The sequence below is a fragment of the Panthera leo genome, chromosome F2 (genome assembly GCF_018350215.1).
Source record: "Panthera leo isolate Ple1 chromosome F2, P.leo_Ple1_pat1.1, whole genome shotgun sequence".
In the NCBI taxonomy this organism is placed as follows: Eukaryota; Metazoa; Chordata; class Mammalia; order Carnivora; family Felidae; genus Panthera; species Panthera leo.
Window position 1 is genome coordinate 66792153 of NC_056695.1, and position 18288 is coordinate 66810440.

Below are 18288 nucleotides of genomic sequence, written 5' to 3' on the forward strand. Positions count from 1 at the left end.
TGGTAAAAGATAGAGTATAAAATGATATATGATGAAGAATATGCATCCCTCTGATCTTTGATCCCTTAACCCCCTTCCTCTTGCCCTAGAGGCAGCCAACCTCACCAGGCATTTGTGTACCCTTCCAGAGATATCCCAGGCATGTATGTGAGTACAAATAAATATTATAACCAAATGGTAGCATTCTGTCCACACTGTACTGGACCTTGATCTTTTCACAAAACAATGTATTTTAGATGATATTAGAGGTAATATCAAGACATATAGTTCAGTCTCATTTTCCCCTCATTGGTGTAGTTTCCCATTGCATTGATACACCATAATTTTCTAAACCAGTCAATCTCTCATTGATGGATATTAATTTTTTTCATCTTTCGGCTACTACTTATACTCACATTAATATGGCATAACTGGGGCAAAGAATATGCGTATTAAGAATTTTGAGGGGCGCCTGGGTGGCTCAGTCGGTTAAGCGTCCGACTTCGGCTCAGGTCATGATCTCACGGTCCGTGAGTTCGAGCCCCGCGTCGGGCTCTGTGCTGACAGCTCAGAGCCTGGAGCCTGTTTCAGATTCTGTATCTCCCTCTCTCTCTGCCCCTCCCCTATTCATGCTCTGTCTCTCTCTGTCTCAAAAATAAATAAACATTAAAAAAAAATTAAAAAAAAAAAGAATTTTGATATCACAAAATGCCCTCAAAGAGGTAATAATTTATACTCCAACTAACAGTGCACAAGAGTGCCTATTTCCCCATAGTCACTTTGACACCACGAATTACGAAAAAAAATGCAGCAAACTCTTAATTATTTCCCTAATGGGAGTAGTAATTGAAAAGGGAGACCGTTGGTAATGAAATCAACAGAAAATGGGCGAATCGGATTTGAGCTGTTAACTGCTTTCCTTGTCATCCATCACTCCTGTCTCTAAGCCTTTTACCATGAGTTGTTTCCTTCCTGTTCTACCCCCAACTCCATAACAACTTTTAGCATGGATGGGACATAAAATAATGTGTATGAAAATGCTTTAAAACTGCAAAGCTCTACAGGTTTGTTAAATGCTGTAATTAGTATTTTCTTTATGCATACAAGTCCTGGATCTAAATTACATTAAGTTGGGACCAAGTGCGATCAGTAGACACTCAAGTAAAAATATAGAAGTTGAAGTAAAAACTTTTGGTACAGTTGCACTAAAAACCTTTGTTACAGCGTTTGCCTCTAATTTTCAAGCCAAAGGCCATCAGATGTTGAAGGAACCAGTTAATAGTGGCTAGGGAATATTTTCCAGCTATAAAAATGTGTGTGGCTCAAAGGTCTAGGGAACCTGTGTGAGGCAATTGAGTTTGAAATGTGAAATGCAGCAGAAAGCAATAAACATTAGAACTAATTTATTGGTCCACGGAACCCACAGCATCTCATACATCAAAATAAGAAATTTCATCTGGGTTTTCCACATAAAAGAAATTCTGAACAATAAAACTCTTTAAAAGTTTGATATATATATATATATATATATATATATATATATATATATATCTTTAAAAGTTTCATAACTTCCTGAAATGTCATATGTATTTTCCCATTTTCTTAAACAGAAGACATGGAATGTAATGTGACCTGTCATTGATATCTAAGGACCGCCATTTTGAAGGTCTCTTATTATGGCGTGTGATGGCATCTTTCATTTTCCACATTTTGGTTTTTCTGTTTTGCCCTGTAAAAGCAGGCTGTGAGCAGAGAGCTCTCCCATTCCTACTACTGTCCTGTTCATCTCTAAGGCCCTTGTGTTATTTCTCCACAACGAAGCTCAAAAACATATAAAAAGCAACTTTCTGGCCCTGCCTCCCTCACCCCAACTAGTCCCCCAAAAGACACAACCCACAATGAGACACCATCCCAGTGTTCTAAATCTTAGGAGAATACAACTTCACATTTGGGAGGTACTCAGTAAAGTTCAAACAGTGAAATATCTAGTACTTGAACCCCTTGTGTGATAACTTCTGGAGAAATAAGCCGAGCTCTCAGGTCCATCAATAACCAGCTGTCTGAATCTAGGCATGTCTTTTAAATCCTTTGGGCTTCAGTCTTCCTTTGTCTGTAGAATATGGAGACTGGTCTAATTTCTTCGACTCTGAAATTTAACCACTTTTTTGGGACGCCTGGGTGGCTCAGTCGGTTAAGCGTCTGACTCTCGATTTTGGCTCAGGTCATGGTCTCACAGTTCGTGAGTTCAAGCCCTGCATCGAGCTCTGAGGGAGACTGATATGTCTGTCTCCCTCTCTTTCTGCCCCTCTCCTGCTCTCTCCCTCTCTCTCAAATAAATAAACATTAGAAAAAATAAAATTCAAACACTTTCTTAAAATTAGAAGTTTTCCTTGTCCATAATTTCTTTTCATACTCTTCCTGGTCAATCTTGGGAATATCACAGCAATGTTTGAAACTGCAAAATCCTGAGGAAATTAGATTTTAATCAAGTTTACCCCATATTAAAACCACGTTGAGATATGATTTTTTATCCATCCTTATTAATAGGCAAAAAATTTAAGAGAATTGATGATATAAAGGGTTTACAGGGTTCTGGGGAAATGGTATTTTTGTATGCTGGCAGTGAGAATATAAAATGGCTTGGCCCCTTTGGAAAGAAATTTCACACTATCTATTAGAAATTCACATGCACATAAGCTATGACCCAACAATTCCACTTTTCATGTCCATTTTAGAGGAAAAATCACCTATATCCTGGGCAAGTATGGGGTGAGAGCATTTTTTTTTTTTGCATTTGAAAACAAAAAGAATTTAGGTGACCTTAAATAGGAGATGACCAATCAACTGATGGTGTATTCATGCCACTGAGGACCATGCAGCAATTGGTTAGAATGATAGAAATCTACAACTACTCCAGTAATAAGGTTTTTAGATGCAAGTCTGGAATTTATGGTCAAAATGAATTTTATGTTTTATAGTACTTTGTCTTCGACTTCATTGGACCCCAAGTGCATCTTTTTGACAAGATCATCAAAATCTCAGTAAGTGTATCATTGGTGATGGAGGGGCGGGGTGATGGAAAAGATTGTAGGCATTGGGAACTCTCTAGAACAGCTCAGCCTGTGTAGGGGTGAATAGGTTTGGGAGGGGTGAGTGTGGGTTGGTGAGTTCAAAACCAACAGGATAGAACATGAAATAACTAGTGTGGAGGAATTTGGGAAGGAAAACCTCTTCAAGGAGATCTGTGCTTCCTGGAAACAAGCTATAAGCTACTCTCAAGCCACCATGAATTGAATTGTGGAGTTTACTAATGTGGGAATGTGAAATACATGCTTCAACGGCCATCTTTACGATTGCCATTTTGAATTGATTTCTTTCTTTTTATGAAATGAAATGTGAGTGTCTCTCTCCTGGGATGATATCCACGCTAATGATAATTAATCACAGCACTCCCCACTTGTAGTTGGTAATAAATAGAGAAGTAGGAAAAAGCATCAGGAAGGAACCACATATATCAGTGATGCTGGATCAGAGAATGTGATTTGGAGCAAGTGGTTGCCATCAGGCTTCTTCATAGCTGCCTGAGAGTAGACTTTAGGACCTGCTCATGTGGGGTCGTGTCTGCTGCATAGACCCTTCCTCAGCCCTGCGGAGTGAATTCCTGCCTCCACAGATCATGTCTAAACAGCAGAGATAGAGAAGATTCTTGGTCTGGCCAATGATGCCTTACGAAGGTGGTCCACCATACGGAGGGCATGAATGGGAAGGGAAGGTGCCCGTGCTGAAGCCGTACTCGCCCAGATGAGAGAGCACGGGGGCCAGACGGAACTCACGCCAACCTCACGCCACTCACTAAAGAGACAGAGAGACCAGCGGGTGACAGACTGCATCTATCTCACCCCTCTGAGAAATCACTGCTTCTCCCAAGAAGAGGGTAGCATGGTTATGCATCCCTGAGAGAGGCGGGGTGGGTGGTACAAGGGTTAGTGCTCTCCTCCTAATGGTTCTAAAAGGACAGACCCTGTACTTTATGTGACAGTGCAAGAAGCGTGGAGAATGGGGAAATGTTTTCCTCCACAGTGACACCAACTCTAATCAGAATTTTAAGATGGCAAAAATTGTCTCAGGGACTTCCTTGCCTGTCCTTGTCACCCACATATTCTATTCTATTCTGTTCTATTCTATTCTATTCTATTCTATTCTATTCTATTCTATTCTATTCGTATCACATCATATATTTGATATTATATGTATGCACAGTATTATATGTATAACATATATAAATACTGCATTAAGTCTTAGGTAATAGTGGAATTATTATATTCTCTTTCTCAGGGGCACTTGAAGAATGTGACTCTTGAAGAATGAAAAGTTGTCAAGAGCCAAACATTCTTAATGTGAATTTCAGGCATGAGGACAAGTGTTGCAGAAGATATTTCAGGACCTGGGGCACAGCCTAAGACTTTGTTACATTGCATAGCTCAGGCAACCATCTGTTTGTGAGATGGGCAGTGTAGGTGGGTCCTAAGGAACTGTCTAGATTTCAGACAAACAGTGACTAGCTAGATTTTTATACCGTAGCATAGATAAGGGTCATGACTGTCTGTAGGACAGTGGATTTTTTAGACCGAGGACTAAAGCTGGTATTGCCTATCTTTGTTCCTCTAGCTTGGAAGAAGAGAATACTTTGGGCTCCCTAGATGACCCTTAGGGACAGAAACCAAAGATTTTACAGGGAAAAGTCCCTTGGAAGGGAGTGTTTAATACAAGTTTTTGGCTAGTCCATGGACTAAAAGTCGATGTGCCCCAACAACATTGGACACGGGGGACGAAGGAGGGAGTGCAATAAGCAGGGGCTATTGGGATGGCCAGGCTGTGGCAGACCTTGGTGGTGCTAAAGACCATCTTCCCTTGACAATCGGCCCCTGGCATGCAAGGCCCCAGCAGTCTGTGTGTGCCACTCCCTGAAGTCCTGGTAATCTAATGCTTGACCACACCAGGCTTCCCTGGCCCTAAGACTGGGTGGATGGATGATTTGAAGAGGCCTCCTGTGTTATTTAAAGACACTTTAAACAGGCTCTTGCTTCCCATCATCCCATCAAGCCCACAGGGACCCAGATGCCTTTGACCTGAGAAGAGAGCCTGAGTCAGGCTTGTGTTCTTGCTTGGGCCTTTGGGAAGCCACATTAGCAACTGCAAGCATAGGAGGTTTGGAGTGAGCTTTGTATGTGTGGCCTTAAATAACTCCTCCCCTGGAGCCAAGCTGTCTTCGCTTCCCCTCAGTTATCTTAACTCGCTTGTAAAGTTTGGGCAAGGGAGCAAGGGTGGAAAGGGAGATGGGAAGGGCTGTCATTTCTTCATTTCCTGAAGTCCATTGAATTGATTTATTCTTATTGCCTCTGCCAAAGGGAGCTTAGAAACCACAAAAGTCTTCTATTCATATACATCATTCAGTCAGTGAATCATTCATTAATTCACTGAATGTTTATTGAACACGTATGATGAACAAGGCCATGCATGTGGTGGGTAGGACAAAGTAGGAAACTGTCTTTGATTTAAGGAACTCAGAATGTCATAGAAGGAAGCCCAGAGGCCATCTAGTCTAACTAGTAGGAATCCCTCTCACCACCTCCATGACATGGGGTTTTGGTGCACTGCGTGGTTATAGCCAGTGATGGGAGGTCACTATCTCCAGAAAAACCTATTCATTGCCAGAAAGTTCTGTTATACAAACTGTCCTTATAGTGAGCTGAGTCTCTCCTTCTGTGGCTTGGAAACCACATGGGGAACTTACTCCCTATTATAGATGGCAGGATTTCCAAGATTGGAAAACATTTAAGTTACCATTACCCCTTCTCCACACCCCCGGTTTTCTCTTTTCTGGGTTGAAGGTTAAATTGCTCCTGCTTCTTCAGTAGTTTCCCATTCAGCGTGCCTCCTGGACCCGGTACCAGCTCTGCTGCTTTCCTTTAGAACTTCTGCATCTTGATAGCACTGCATTACAGTGTGTTGCTGTAACCAGCCAGGCACCCTGCTGACTTCTGATCCGATAAAATATTGAGGATGACCACTTCCCTTGTTCTCACTATTGTACTTCTCAAAGCAATATGTGATGAGTTCTCCGAGCAAGCTGTGAGCAGAGTGTTACGGACGTTTAGGGGAGAAGGAGGACTTTCAGCTGAGGGGGATTAGGGAGGGCTGCTTGGAGGAGGGAATATTTGCTCTAGACATTGAAGGATGGGTAGAGTTTCAATAGGCAGAGATGGGTTGTACTAGAGCTTGCTTTGGCTTAAAAAATACTTTTCAAGACAGTGAGATTTGTTAGATGTCCTTTGCTAGCTGAAAACCTGCCAGGAGGAACAGGTACAGGTGAGATAACTTCCGGATGCCCTTTTGACTTGATGACCAAATGTCATTGTGCTCCAGATGAGTGAAGGCCAGACAAGCGTCAAGGTCTAGAATCCTCGCTGAGGTATCACGAACCCATTTCACAGATTTATCCTCAAAGAGAAATCTAGTGCGGCCGGACTCACTGCTCCATCTCTCCTCAGGTCTTTCACCACAAGCTGATAGGAAGCATACTGATCGGTTCCTTCAAAGTAGACCTGGGGACTGTGTACAACCAACCTGGTAAGAAAGCATCACTTCCCCATCTCTCCCTTACTCATCTCCAGTTTACCACACCTGGAGGTCAACTCATTCATTTGCCCGTCCACTGACCCATTCATTCAACAGTATGACACTGACCCATTCACTCAACAGTATGACACTGACCCATTCATTCAACAGTATCAACACCAATTACACAATCGGAGCAACACCTGGCTCTTTTCCTCAAAGTTCACAGTCTAATTGCACAATTGTCTTTTATGTCCATATTTCTGAACAGTTCTCCCGCCAACAAATTCGATCTCATTTACTGCTGTGAGGCAGACACAGGAAAGGTGACACACGGGAGTTCCACATTTGGACTCTGGAGCCAGATGACATAGCTTCAACTTTTTTTTTTTTAACGTTTATTCATTTTTGGGAGACAGAGACGGAGCGTGAGCAGGGGAGGGACAGAGAGAGAGGAAGAGAGGGAGACACAGAATCTGAAGCAGGCTTCAGGCTCTGAGCTGTCAGCACAGAGCCTGATGCGGGGCTCGAACCCACGAACTGCGAGATCACGATCTGAGCCAAAGTCGGACGCTTAAATGACTGAGCCACGTAGGCACTCCTATGGAGCCAGATGGCTTGGCTTCAAATACCACCCTGCTGTTTCTGGTTGTGCAACCTTGGGCAAATGACTTGACTTCTCTGCACCTCAGTTTCCTCATCCGAGAAAATGAAGATAAAAATAGTGCCTCCTTTCTGGGGTTGTTGCATGCCATATAAGGATTTGCTATGATAATTCTTATCCCTGATTTATAGAAAGTGAAACTCAGAGAAGGCAGGTAATTTGTCCAGGGTCGGGAGTGGATAAGTAACTGGGCCATCAACAAATACAGATCTTTTCTTACAAGGCCCCTTCTCTTCAAAAGTAGTTGCAACTCACATGAGCCCAGGGGGCCAGGCCTTGGGTAGAGTGCAGTGGGTTAATATGTTAAGGGGTGCTTCAGGCTGTGGGGAACAGGAGGGCTCACAACCCACAGTGGCTACTCAGCTCCTTTACCACCTGCTGACATGTGGAAATGTGCATTCTGTATTGGCAGATCTAACAGTTTTTTTCAGATAAGCCAGAAGTCTAGATTTTGTAAGAGATATTAACGTTTGGATTGACAGTGTAGGCCAAACAAAAAGATCCATGAGTCACATTTACAGCCTGTGAAATAGTACTGACTTCTCTACTCCATTCATGTCCTGTCATAGCCGTTCATAGCCTGTCAGAGCTAGGAACCTGTCCAGGCAATTAGCACTGGGTTGGAGGCTTTCCAAATACCTGTAGCAGGTTGGAGAGAAAGACAGAGAAGAAGGTGGGAACAAAAGGAGAGGAGGGAAGGAGGGGAGGAGCGGAAGGAGGCAGCACGAGGCTGGGGAATACCCTGATGAGCTGCCCCCTCCAGGGAACAGAGCTTGGGAGGCCTTGCGTGTGGGATGGAACTGGCTGCACCTGCTGGGTCCAGCCGTGCAGGGTATCTGAGCTGTCAGGATGCTTTTACAGGTCATCAGTTCTGTGACAAGTGGGCCCTGCTCACAGACCCTGGCGACATCAGGACGGGCATGAAGGGGTACCTGAAGTGTGACATCAGCGTGACTGGGAGAGGCGACATCTTAAAGACCAACCCCAAAACCTCCGATGCCGAGGAGCAAATAGAAAAGTGAGGCGGGTCTATCCAGGGCCACTCAAGACAAATGAATGATATGCCCGAAGTTGATCTGTCTTTCCCCTCCCTCCCTCCCTTTCCTGGTGGGTACATGAGAATTGCCAAATTCGTGCCTTGTCCACCTGGGATTCTACTCTCTCAGAGGCACCAAGATGTGTCTTATCAGCAGTGTCACTAGCCTTTGGGAGATCAGCTTCTAGGACAAGGACAGCCTGTCTCCCCATAGAGATAAACTGTTCTTGAGTTTATCCTATTTATCTGGATTTGGTTGATTTTTCTTTGAAGGAATTATACTTTCAACCACTGGTTTATGAAATGGGAAGACTTAATGCACTTCTTTTAAGGTGTGGTGTGGAAGATGGTGTTTACTCTATAATTTGAGGACTGGAATGAGTTTGCTTTCACTGTTTTCATATCCTTTGCTGCCACTTACACCACAAAGAAAACTCATTTTAGCGATGAATCCTGATCTTTTCAGTATTTTCTCCTATATCAGGATCCTTCTTTCTACGTCCAGATTGCTTCCACTTTTTCTGTTCTTTCAAGTGAGAGAGCTTTTTATTTTTTGTTTTTGTTCCCCCTCAAGGAACCTCTTGATCCCTCAAGGGTTTCCATCAGAGAGACCCTGGGCCAGATTCTATGTGAGACTCTACAAAGCAGAGGGGTTGCCTAAAATGAACTCCAGCATCATGGCGAACGTCACCAAAGCATTTGTGGGTGACAATAAGGACCTTGTGGACCCCTTTGTGGAGGTCTCCTTTGCTGGGCAGATGGTAAGGAAACATCGTCACCAACAACGGCAAACCCAGGCCAGAACTCCACTCTTTCCCCAGGACATTTCTAGTCAAATGAAATTAAGTTAAAATAAAAATTAGGAAGTGCCCTGCGAGAGAAAGCTTGTCACAAAAGGCATTGAATCATGTGGCAGGTAAGTGGGAGGGTGACCCACTTACTCTCTATTTGAGATCATAGAGAGGAACTATGGGGTATTATGATTTAGGGCCTAGGCAGACAGACCTCCTTCCTCACCTCTGGCTATTCTTCGAGCTGTTACCCAGGCTCTGTAGCATTGCCATCTGCCTCCCAACCTGCTCCCCAGGCTTCCCAAGTAGTCCTTGTCCTCTGTAAGCCTGGACATCTCTGTTCTCTGTTGTTCCCTACTCAAGAGCCATTGGAAGTACCAGGGCCTAAGCACATGGTCACAGCTTAATCCTTGTTGGCTGGACATTGAAGCTTCAGCTGGCACATATGGTGTCTCTATCCTTACAATATATGCTACCCTAACCCTCCTCTTGGCAGGGTGAACACTGGAGTATTTTTTACCTGAACCCCTTGACAGTCCTATAGAACATCACCTCCATTTTTATGATGAGGAAACTGAGGTCCAGATGGGGGAAGTGCACAAAGCCCTTATAAAAGCCTTTTTCTAAGACACAAACTCAGGGTCTAACTATATCTGCTGCATTCCTAGAGATGCATGGAACAAGTTATGTTCATAACATGCATGTTGGCTTGATCTTGTAATCTTGTGATTACAAGGACTTCCAGAGGGCAGGACCCACCATTATTCCCTTTGTCCCTGATGCCTGGCATGGTGTCTGGTGCGGGGTAGGACGTCAGCACAGTATTCCTCCCTTATCTGTGGTTTTGCTTTCTGTGGTTTCAGTTACCCATGGTCTACCATGGCCTGAAATTATTAAATGGAAAATTCCAGAAATAAATGATCAATGAGTTTTAAATTGCACACTGTTCCAAATAGCGTGTTGAAATTTCGCGCTATCCTGCCCCATCCTACCCAGATGTGAATCATCCCTTTGTCCGGTGTATCCACACTGTCTATTGTTGGTCACTTAGTAGCTGGCCACGTTATCAGGTCCACTGTGGTGTTATGGCAGTACTTGAGGTCATATAGCCTTATATTACTTAATAATGGCCCTTGGATGCAGGAACAGTGATCCTGGCAATTCGGATACACCAAAGAGAAGCTATAAAGTGTTTAAGCGAAAGTTGAAAGTTCTTGACTTAATACTAAAAGGAAAGAAGTCATACGCTGAAGTTGCTAAGATCTATGTTAACTTTTATTAGGGTATATTGTTTTAATTGTTCTATTTTATTACCAGTTATTGTTGGTAATCCCTTACCGTGCCTTATTTATAAATTAAACTTTATCATAGGTATGTACATAAAGGAAAAAGAGTGCATCTCAGGTTCTGTCTGTGGGTTCAGGCATCCACTGGTGTCTTGGAATCCATTCCCCCGTGGGTAAGGGGAGGCTACTATAATGTTCCTGGGTACAACATATTTCCATGGGTATCGGGTGGAAGCAGGTTCATTATGTCTGGCAACTTGGTTTGCCAGTTGGCTTGAAGTCAGGTCAGGTCAGTGACATCTTTCATTTCCTTCAACAGCTCACATCCTGCTCGCTTTGTTTTTAGGGGCGAACTACAGTGCAGAAGAACTGTGCTGATCCTGTGTGGCACGAACAGGTGGTCTTCAAGGAAATGTTCCCTCCTTTGTGTCGGAGGGTAAAACTCCAGGTGTGGGATGAAGGCAGCGTGAATGATGTTGCATTGGCCACCCATTTCATCGACCTGAAGAAAATCTCCAGTGAACAGGACGGAGATAGAGGTAAAGCCTCATCTGTCTGACTTGGAAATGAGGCCACAAAATAATTGGTTTGAAGCCCTCGTCGTTAAAACAAGAGGATTGGAGCAGGCAGTGTGGTAGGCACTTGTAAGCTCTGTGTGGTTTGTGGTTTGGGTTTAGGGCAGTAGGTCGAGCCGGGCTGTGGGAGCCAGGAGGCTTGGTCCTGGTCCCAGGTCTTCCACGAACATTGCTGTGTGGCCTTGAGGAGTCACTCCCTCTCTTTGGGCCTTAGGTATCTTAAATGAAAAATGAAGGGTTTAGATTAGATCAGATGTTGACAGGCTATGGTCCATGGGCCACATCCAGCCTGCCAAATATCTTTGTATGGCTCACAAGCTAAGAATGTTTTTTTTTTTCAACATATGAAGTTTATTGTCAAATTGGTTTCCATACAACACCCAGTGCTCATCCCAAAAGGTGCCCTCCTCAATACCCATCACCCACCCTCCCCTCCCTCCCACCCCCCATCAACCCTCAGTTTGTTCTCAGTTTTTAAGAGTCTCTTATGCTTTGGCTCTCTCCCACTCTAACCTCTTTTTTTTTCCTTCCCCTCCCCCCATGGGTTTCTGTTAAGTTTCTCAGGATCCACATAAGAGTGAAACCATATGGTATCTGTCTTTCTCTGTATGGCTTATTTCACTTAGCATCACACTCTCCAGTTCCATCCACGTTGCTACAAAGGGCCATATTTCATTCTTTTTCATTGCCACGTAGTACTCCATTGTGTATATAAACCACAATTTCTTTATCCATTCGTCAGTTGATGGACATTTAGGTTCTTTCCATAATTTGGCTATTGTTGAGAGTGCTGCTATAAACATTGGGGTACAAGTGCCCCTATGCATCAGTACTCCTGTATCCCTTGGGTAAATTCCTAGCAGTGCTATTGCTGGGTCATAGGGTAGGTCTGTTTTTAATTTTTTGAGGAACCTCCACACTGTTTTCCAGAGTGGCTGCACCAATTTGCATTCCCACCAACAGTGCAAGAGGGTTCCTGTTTCTCCACATCCTTGCCAGCATCTATAGTCTCCTGATTTGTTCATTTTGGCCACTCTGACGGCGTGAGGTGATATCTGAGTGTGGTTTTGATTTGTATTTCCCGGATGAGGAGTGACGTTGAGCATCTTTTCATGTGCCTGTTGGCCATCCGGATGTCTTCTTTAGAGAAGTGTCTATTCATGTTTTTTGCCCATTTCTTCACTGGATTATTTGTTTTTAGGGTGTGGAGTTTGGTGATCTCTTTATAGATTTTGGATACTAGCCCTTTGTCCGATATGTCATTTGCAAATATCTTTTCCCATTCCATTGGTTGCCTTTTAGTTCTGTTGGTTGTTTCCTTTGCTGTGAAGAAGCTTTTTATCTTCATAAGGTCCCAGTAGTTCATTTTTGCTTTTAATTCCCTTGCCTTTGGGGATGTGTCAAGTAAGAAATTGCTACGGCTGAGGTCAGAGAGGTCTTTTCCTGCTTTCGCCTCTAGGGTTTTGATGGTTTCCTGTCTCACATTCAGGTCCTTTATCCATTTTGAGTTTATTTTTGTGAATGGTGTGAGAAAGTGGCCTAGTTTCAATCTTCTGTATGTTGCTGTCCAGTTCTCCCAGCACCATTTGTTAAAGAGACTGTCTTTTTTCCATTGGATATTCTTTCCTGCTTTGTCAAAGATTAGTTGGCCATACGTTTGTGGGTCTAGTTCTGGGGTTTCTATTCTATTCCATTGGTCTATGTGTCTGTTTTTTGCCAATACCGTGCTGTCTTGATGATTATAGCTTTGTAGTAGAGGCTAAAGTCTGGGATTGTGATGCCTCCTGCTTTGGTCTTCTTCAAAATTACTTTGGCTATTCGGGGCCTTTTGTGGTTCCATATGAATTTTAGGATTGCTTGTTCTAGTTTCGAGAAGGATGCTGGTGCAATTTTGATTGGGATTTCACTGAATGTGTAGATAGCTTTGGGTAGTATTGACATTTTGACAATATTTATTCTTCCAATCCATGAGCATGGAATGTTTTTCCATTTCTTTGTATCTTCTTCAATTTCCTTCATAAGCTTTCTATAGTTTTCAGCATACAGATCTTTTACATCTTTGGTTAGATTTATTTCTAGGTATTTTATGCTTCTTGGTGCAATTGTGAATGGGATCAGTTTCTTTATTTGTCTTTCTGTTGCTTCATTGTTAGTGTATAAGAATGCAACTGATTTCTGTACATTGATTTTGTATCCTGCAACTTTGCTAAATTCATGTATCAGTTCTAGCAGACTTCTGGTGGAGTCTATTGGATTTTCCATGTATAATATCATGTCATCTGCAAAAAGTGAAAGCTTGACTTCATCTTTGCCAATTTTGATGCCTTTGATTTCCTTTTGTTGTCTGATTGCTGATGCTAGAACTTCCAACACTATGTTAAACAACAGCAGTGAGAGTGGACATCCCTGTTGTGTTCCTGATCTCAGGGAAAAAGCTCTCAGTTTTTCCCCATTGAGGATGATGTTACCTGTGGGCTTTTCATAAATGGCTTTTGTGATCTTTAAGTATGTTCCTTCTATCCCGACTTTCTCGAGGGTTTTTATTAAGAAAGATTGCTGAATTTTATCAAAGGCCTTTTCTGCATCAATTGACAGGATCATATGGTTCTTATCTTTTCTTTTATTAATGTGATGTATCGCATTGATTGATTTGCGAATGTTGAACCAGCCCTGCATCCCAGGAATGAATCCCACTTGATCATGGTGAATAATTCTTTTCATATGCTGTTGAATTCGATTTGCTAGTATCTTATTGAGAATTTTTGCATCCATATTCATCAGGGATATTGGCCTGTAGTTCTCTTTTTTTGCTGGGTCTCTGTCTGGTTTAGGAATGAAAGTAATACTGGCTTCATAGAATGAGTCTGGAAGTTTTCCTTCCCTTTCTATTTTTTGGAATAGGTTGAGAAGGATAGGTATTATCTCTGCTTTAAACGTCTGGTAGAACTCCCCTGGGAAGCCATCTGGTCCTGGACTCTTATTTGTTGGGAAATTTTTGATGACTGATTCAATTTCTTCGCTGGTTATGGGTCTGTTCAAGCTTTCTATTTCTTCCGATTGAGTTTTGGAAGCGTGTGGGTGTTTAGGAATTTGTCCATTTCTTCCAGGTTGTCCAGTTTGTTGGCATATAATTTTTCATAGTATTCCCTGATAATTGCTTGTATCTCTGAGGGATTGGTTGTAATAATTCCATTTTCATTCATGATTTTATCTATTTGGGTCATCTCCCTTTTCTTTTTGAGAAGCCTGGCAAGAGGTTTATCAATTTTGTTTACTTTTTCAAAAAACCAACTTTTGGTTTTGTTGATCTGCTCTATAGTTTTTTTAGATTCTATATTGTTTATTTCTGCTCTGATCTTTATTATTTCTCTTCCTCTGCTGGATTTAGGCTGTCTTTGCTGTTCTGCTTCTATTTCCTTTAGGTGTGCTGTTAGATTTTATATTTGGGATTTTTCTTGTTTCTTGAGATAGGCCTGGATTGCAATGTGTTTTCCTCTCAGGACTGCCTTCGCTGCATCCCAAAGCGTTTAGATTGTTGTATTTTCATTTTCGTTTGTTTCCATATATTTTGAAATTTCTTCTCTAATTGCCTGGTTGACCCATTCATTCTTTAGTAGGGTGTTCTTTAACCTCCATGCTTTTGGAGGTTTTCCAGACTTTTTCCTGTGGTTGATTTCAAGCTTCATAGCATTGTGGTCTGAAAGTATGCATGGTATGATTTCAATTCTTGTATACTTATGAAGGGCTGTTTTGTGACCCAGTATGTGATCTATCTTGGAGAATGTTCCAAGTGCACTTGAGAAAAAAGTATATTCTGTTGCTTTGGGATGCAGAGTTCTAAATATATCTGTCAAGTCCATCTGATCCAGTGTATCATTCAGGGCCCTTGTTTCTTTATTGACCGTGTGTCTAGATGATCTATCCATTTCTGTAAGTGGAGTGTTAAAGTCCCCTGCAATTACCACATTCTTATCAATAAGGTTGCTTATGTTTATGAGTAATTGTTTTATATATCTGGGGGCTCCGGTATTCGGCACATAGACATTTATAATAGTTAGCTCTTCCTGATGGATAGACCCTGTAATTATTATATAATGCCCTTCTTCATCTCTTGTTACAGCCTTTAATTTAAAGTCTAGTTTGTCTGATATAAGTATGGCTACTCCAGCTTTCTTTTGACTTCCAGTGGCATGATAAATAGTTCTCCATCCTCTCACTCTCAATCTGAAGGTGTCCTCAGGTCTAAAATGAGTCTCTTGTAGATAGCAAATAGATGGGTCTTGTTTTTTTATCCATTCTGATACCCTATGTCTTTTGGTTGGCGCATTTAGTCCATTTACATTCAGTGTTATTATAGAAAGATATGGGTTTAGAGTCATTGTGATGTCCGTAGGTTTCATGCTTGTAGCGATGTCTCTGGTACTTTGTCTCACAGGATCCCCCTTAGGATCTCTTGTAGGGCTGGTTTAGTGGTGACGAATTCCTTCAGTTTTTGTTTGGGAAGACCTTTATCTCTCCTTCTATTCTAATGACAGACTTGCTGGATAAAGGATTCTGGGCTGCATATTTTTTCTGTTCAACACATTGAAGATCTCCTGCCAATCCTTTCTGGCCTGCCAAGTTTCAGTAGAGAGATCAGTCATGAGTCTTATAGGTCTCCCTTTATATGTTAGAGCACGTTTATCTCTAGCTGCTTTCAGAAATTTCTCTTTATCCTTGTATTTTGCCAGTTTCACTATGATATGTCGTGCAGAAGATCGATTCAAGTTACGTCTGAAGGGAGTTCTCTGTGCCTCTTGGATTTCAATGCCTTTTTCCTTCCCCAGATCAGGGAAGTTCTCAGCTATTATTTCAAGTACACCTTCAGCACCTTTCCCTCTCTCTTCCTCCTCTGGAATACCAATTATGCATAGATTATTTCTCTTTAGTGCATCACTTAGTTCTCTAATTTTCCCCTCATACTCCTGGATTTTTTTATCTCTCTTTTTCTCAGCTTCTTCTTTTTCCATAATTTTATCTTCTAGTTCACCTATTCTCTCTTCTGCCTCTTCAATTCGAGCCGTAGTTGTCTCCATTTTATTTTGCAACTCGTTGATAGCATTTTTTAGCTCCTCCTGGCTGTTCTTTAGTGCCTTGATCTCTGTAGCAAGAGATTCTCTGCTCTCCTTTATACAGTTTTCAAGCCCAGCGATTAATTTTATGACTATTATCCTAAACTCACTTTCTGTTATATTGTTTAAATCATTTTTGATCAATTCGTTAGCTGTTGTTATTTCCTGGACGTTTCTCTGAGGGGAATTCTTCCGTTTCGTCATTTTGGCTAGTCCCTGGAGTGGTGCGGGACTGCAGGGCACTTCCCCTGTACTGTCTTGAATAACTTGCGTTGGTGGGCGGGGCCTCAGTCAGACCTGATGTCTGCCCCCAGCCCACCGCTGGGGCCATAGTCAGACTGGTGTGTGCCTTCTCTTCCCCTCTCCCAGGGGCAGGATTCACTGTGGGGTGGCGTGGACCGTCTGGGCTACTTGCACACTGCCAGGCTTGTGGTGCTGGGGATCTGGCGTTTTAGCTGGGGTGGATCGGCAAGGTGCACGAGGGTGGGAGGGGCAGGCTCAGCTCGCTTTTCCTTCAGAGATTCGATTCTGGAGGGTCTCTGCGGCACCGGGAGGGAGTCAGACCCGCCGGAGGGTTGGATCCGCAGAAGCACAGTTTTGGATGTTTGCGTGGTGCAAGCAAGTTCCCTGGCAGGAACTGGTTCCCTTTGGGCTTTTGGCTGAGGGATGGGCGAGGGAGGTGGCGCTGGCGAGCGCCTTTGTTCCCCGACAAGCTGAGCTCTGTCGTCTGGAGGCTCAGCAACTCTCCCTCCCGTTGTCCCCCAGCCCTCCCGTTCTCCGAGCAGAGCTGTTAGCTTATAACCTTTCAGATGTCAAGTCCCACTTGCTGTCGGAACATACTCTGTCCGGCCCCTCCGCTTTTGCAAGCCAAACTCGGGGGCTCTGCTTGGCCGCCGCCCCTCCGCCCCGGCTCCCTCCCGCCAGTCCGTGTAGCGTGCACCCTCTTCCATGGGCCTCTCGTCTGCGCTTGGCTCCGGAGACTCCGTTCTGCTAGTCTTCTGGTGGTTTTCTGGGTTATTTAGGCAGTTGTAGGTGGAATCTAAGTGATCAGCAGGACACGCGGTGAGCCCAGCGTCCTCCTACGCCGCCATCTTCCCAGGATTCCAACGTTATGATTTTTTAAGTTTAGTTATTTTGAGAGAGAGAGAGAGAGAGAGAGAGAGAGAGAGAGAGGCATGCCCAAGTTGGGGAGGGGTGGCGAACAGGTTGGGGAGAGGAAGAGAGAGAATGCCAAGCTAGCTCCGTGTGGTCAGTATGGAACCCTATGCTAAGAATGGTTTTAACATGTTTAAATGGTCCAAAAATACCGTGCCCCCAGCTCAGTGATAGGGGCGCATGGTCAGGAGTATTGCAGGAAGGTGCTGCTGACTGTGCATTCAGAGAGCCAGGGAGGGAATAGAGAGTCCCAGCTAATTCATCAGTCAGGAGAAAGGACTTCTACTCTTTATTTGCAAAACCTAAATTAGCCGGTGATAACTTTCTAAATATCTCCCCAAACCCCTCCATACTTAAAATCCCAAGGCAATCTTTCTCTGCATTACAAATCTGTGTTAATTGATAAATATACTTATGCACGTATATGTCTGTGTATGTGTATATATGCACGTAAATACTGAAGGCTTAGCTTAAGCAGAAGACAAGATTTACATGTTTTTTTTTTTTTTTTTTTTTTTTTTTTTGCCAGTCACACTGTGACACCATAGAAGAGCCTCAATAAATACCCGTTGTTTAAGTCTCCATATCCTGGAAGGGTTTGCCACGGGATTGTTTTATGCAGAACACACACCCCGCCCACCTTCAGAATTTCTCAACTCGACGTTAACATGTTTTACTCCAACTTTCCAGGAACATCTTGATGGTATTCAAAGACAGATATAAAAGTGTTTTCAAAATGAGACATCAGGGGCCATAAAATCTTTTTATCCCTTTTAACACAATATCTCTGCTTCTTAAAATTGACCCTTCTTTGGGATAAAATCTCTCTCTCTGCCTGACTCCTCTCCATGCCTCATCAGCCTGTTTTATTTGTTCTTGAAACACAATGTAAATCTCTTTCTTAGCACTTATAAATATTTACCGTTTAATATTCCTTTTTGCTCTCTTCTCCACTGGGCTCTGTGTTTAGCACCCACACAGTGCCCGGCACATGTTATGAGTGAATGAACCGACAGCGATGCATGTGGGCATTCATAGTATCATTACAGCTGTGAACACGTGTAAACATGTGC

General features: G+C 43.0%; 1 protein-coding gene across 1 annotated transcript in view; it reads left to right on the top strand.

The window, feature by feature from the left end:
- The window catches only part of FER1L6 (fer-1 like family member 6), a 137043-nt gene that overhangs the window by 17660 nt on the left and 101095 nt on the right, over positions 1-18288 (top strand). The window contains exons 6-10 of the mRNA XM_042924123.1: positions 2958-3020; positions 6531-6609; positions 8123-8279; positions 8872-9058; positions 10721-10913. Of these exons, the coding sequence (XP_042780057.1) occupies positions 2958-3020; positions 6531-6609; positions 8123-8279; positions 8872-9058; positions 10721-10913 (679 nt within the window). The remainder of the gene's footprint in view (positions 1-2957; positions 3021-6530; positions 6610-8122; positions 8280-8871; positions 9059-10720; positions 10914-18288) is intronic.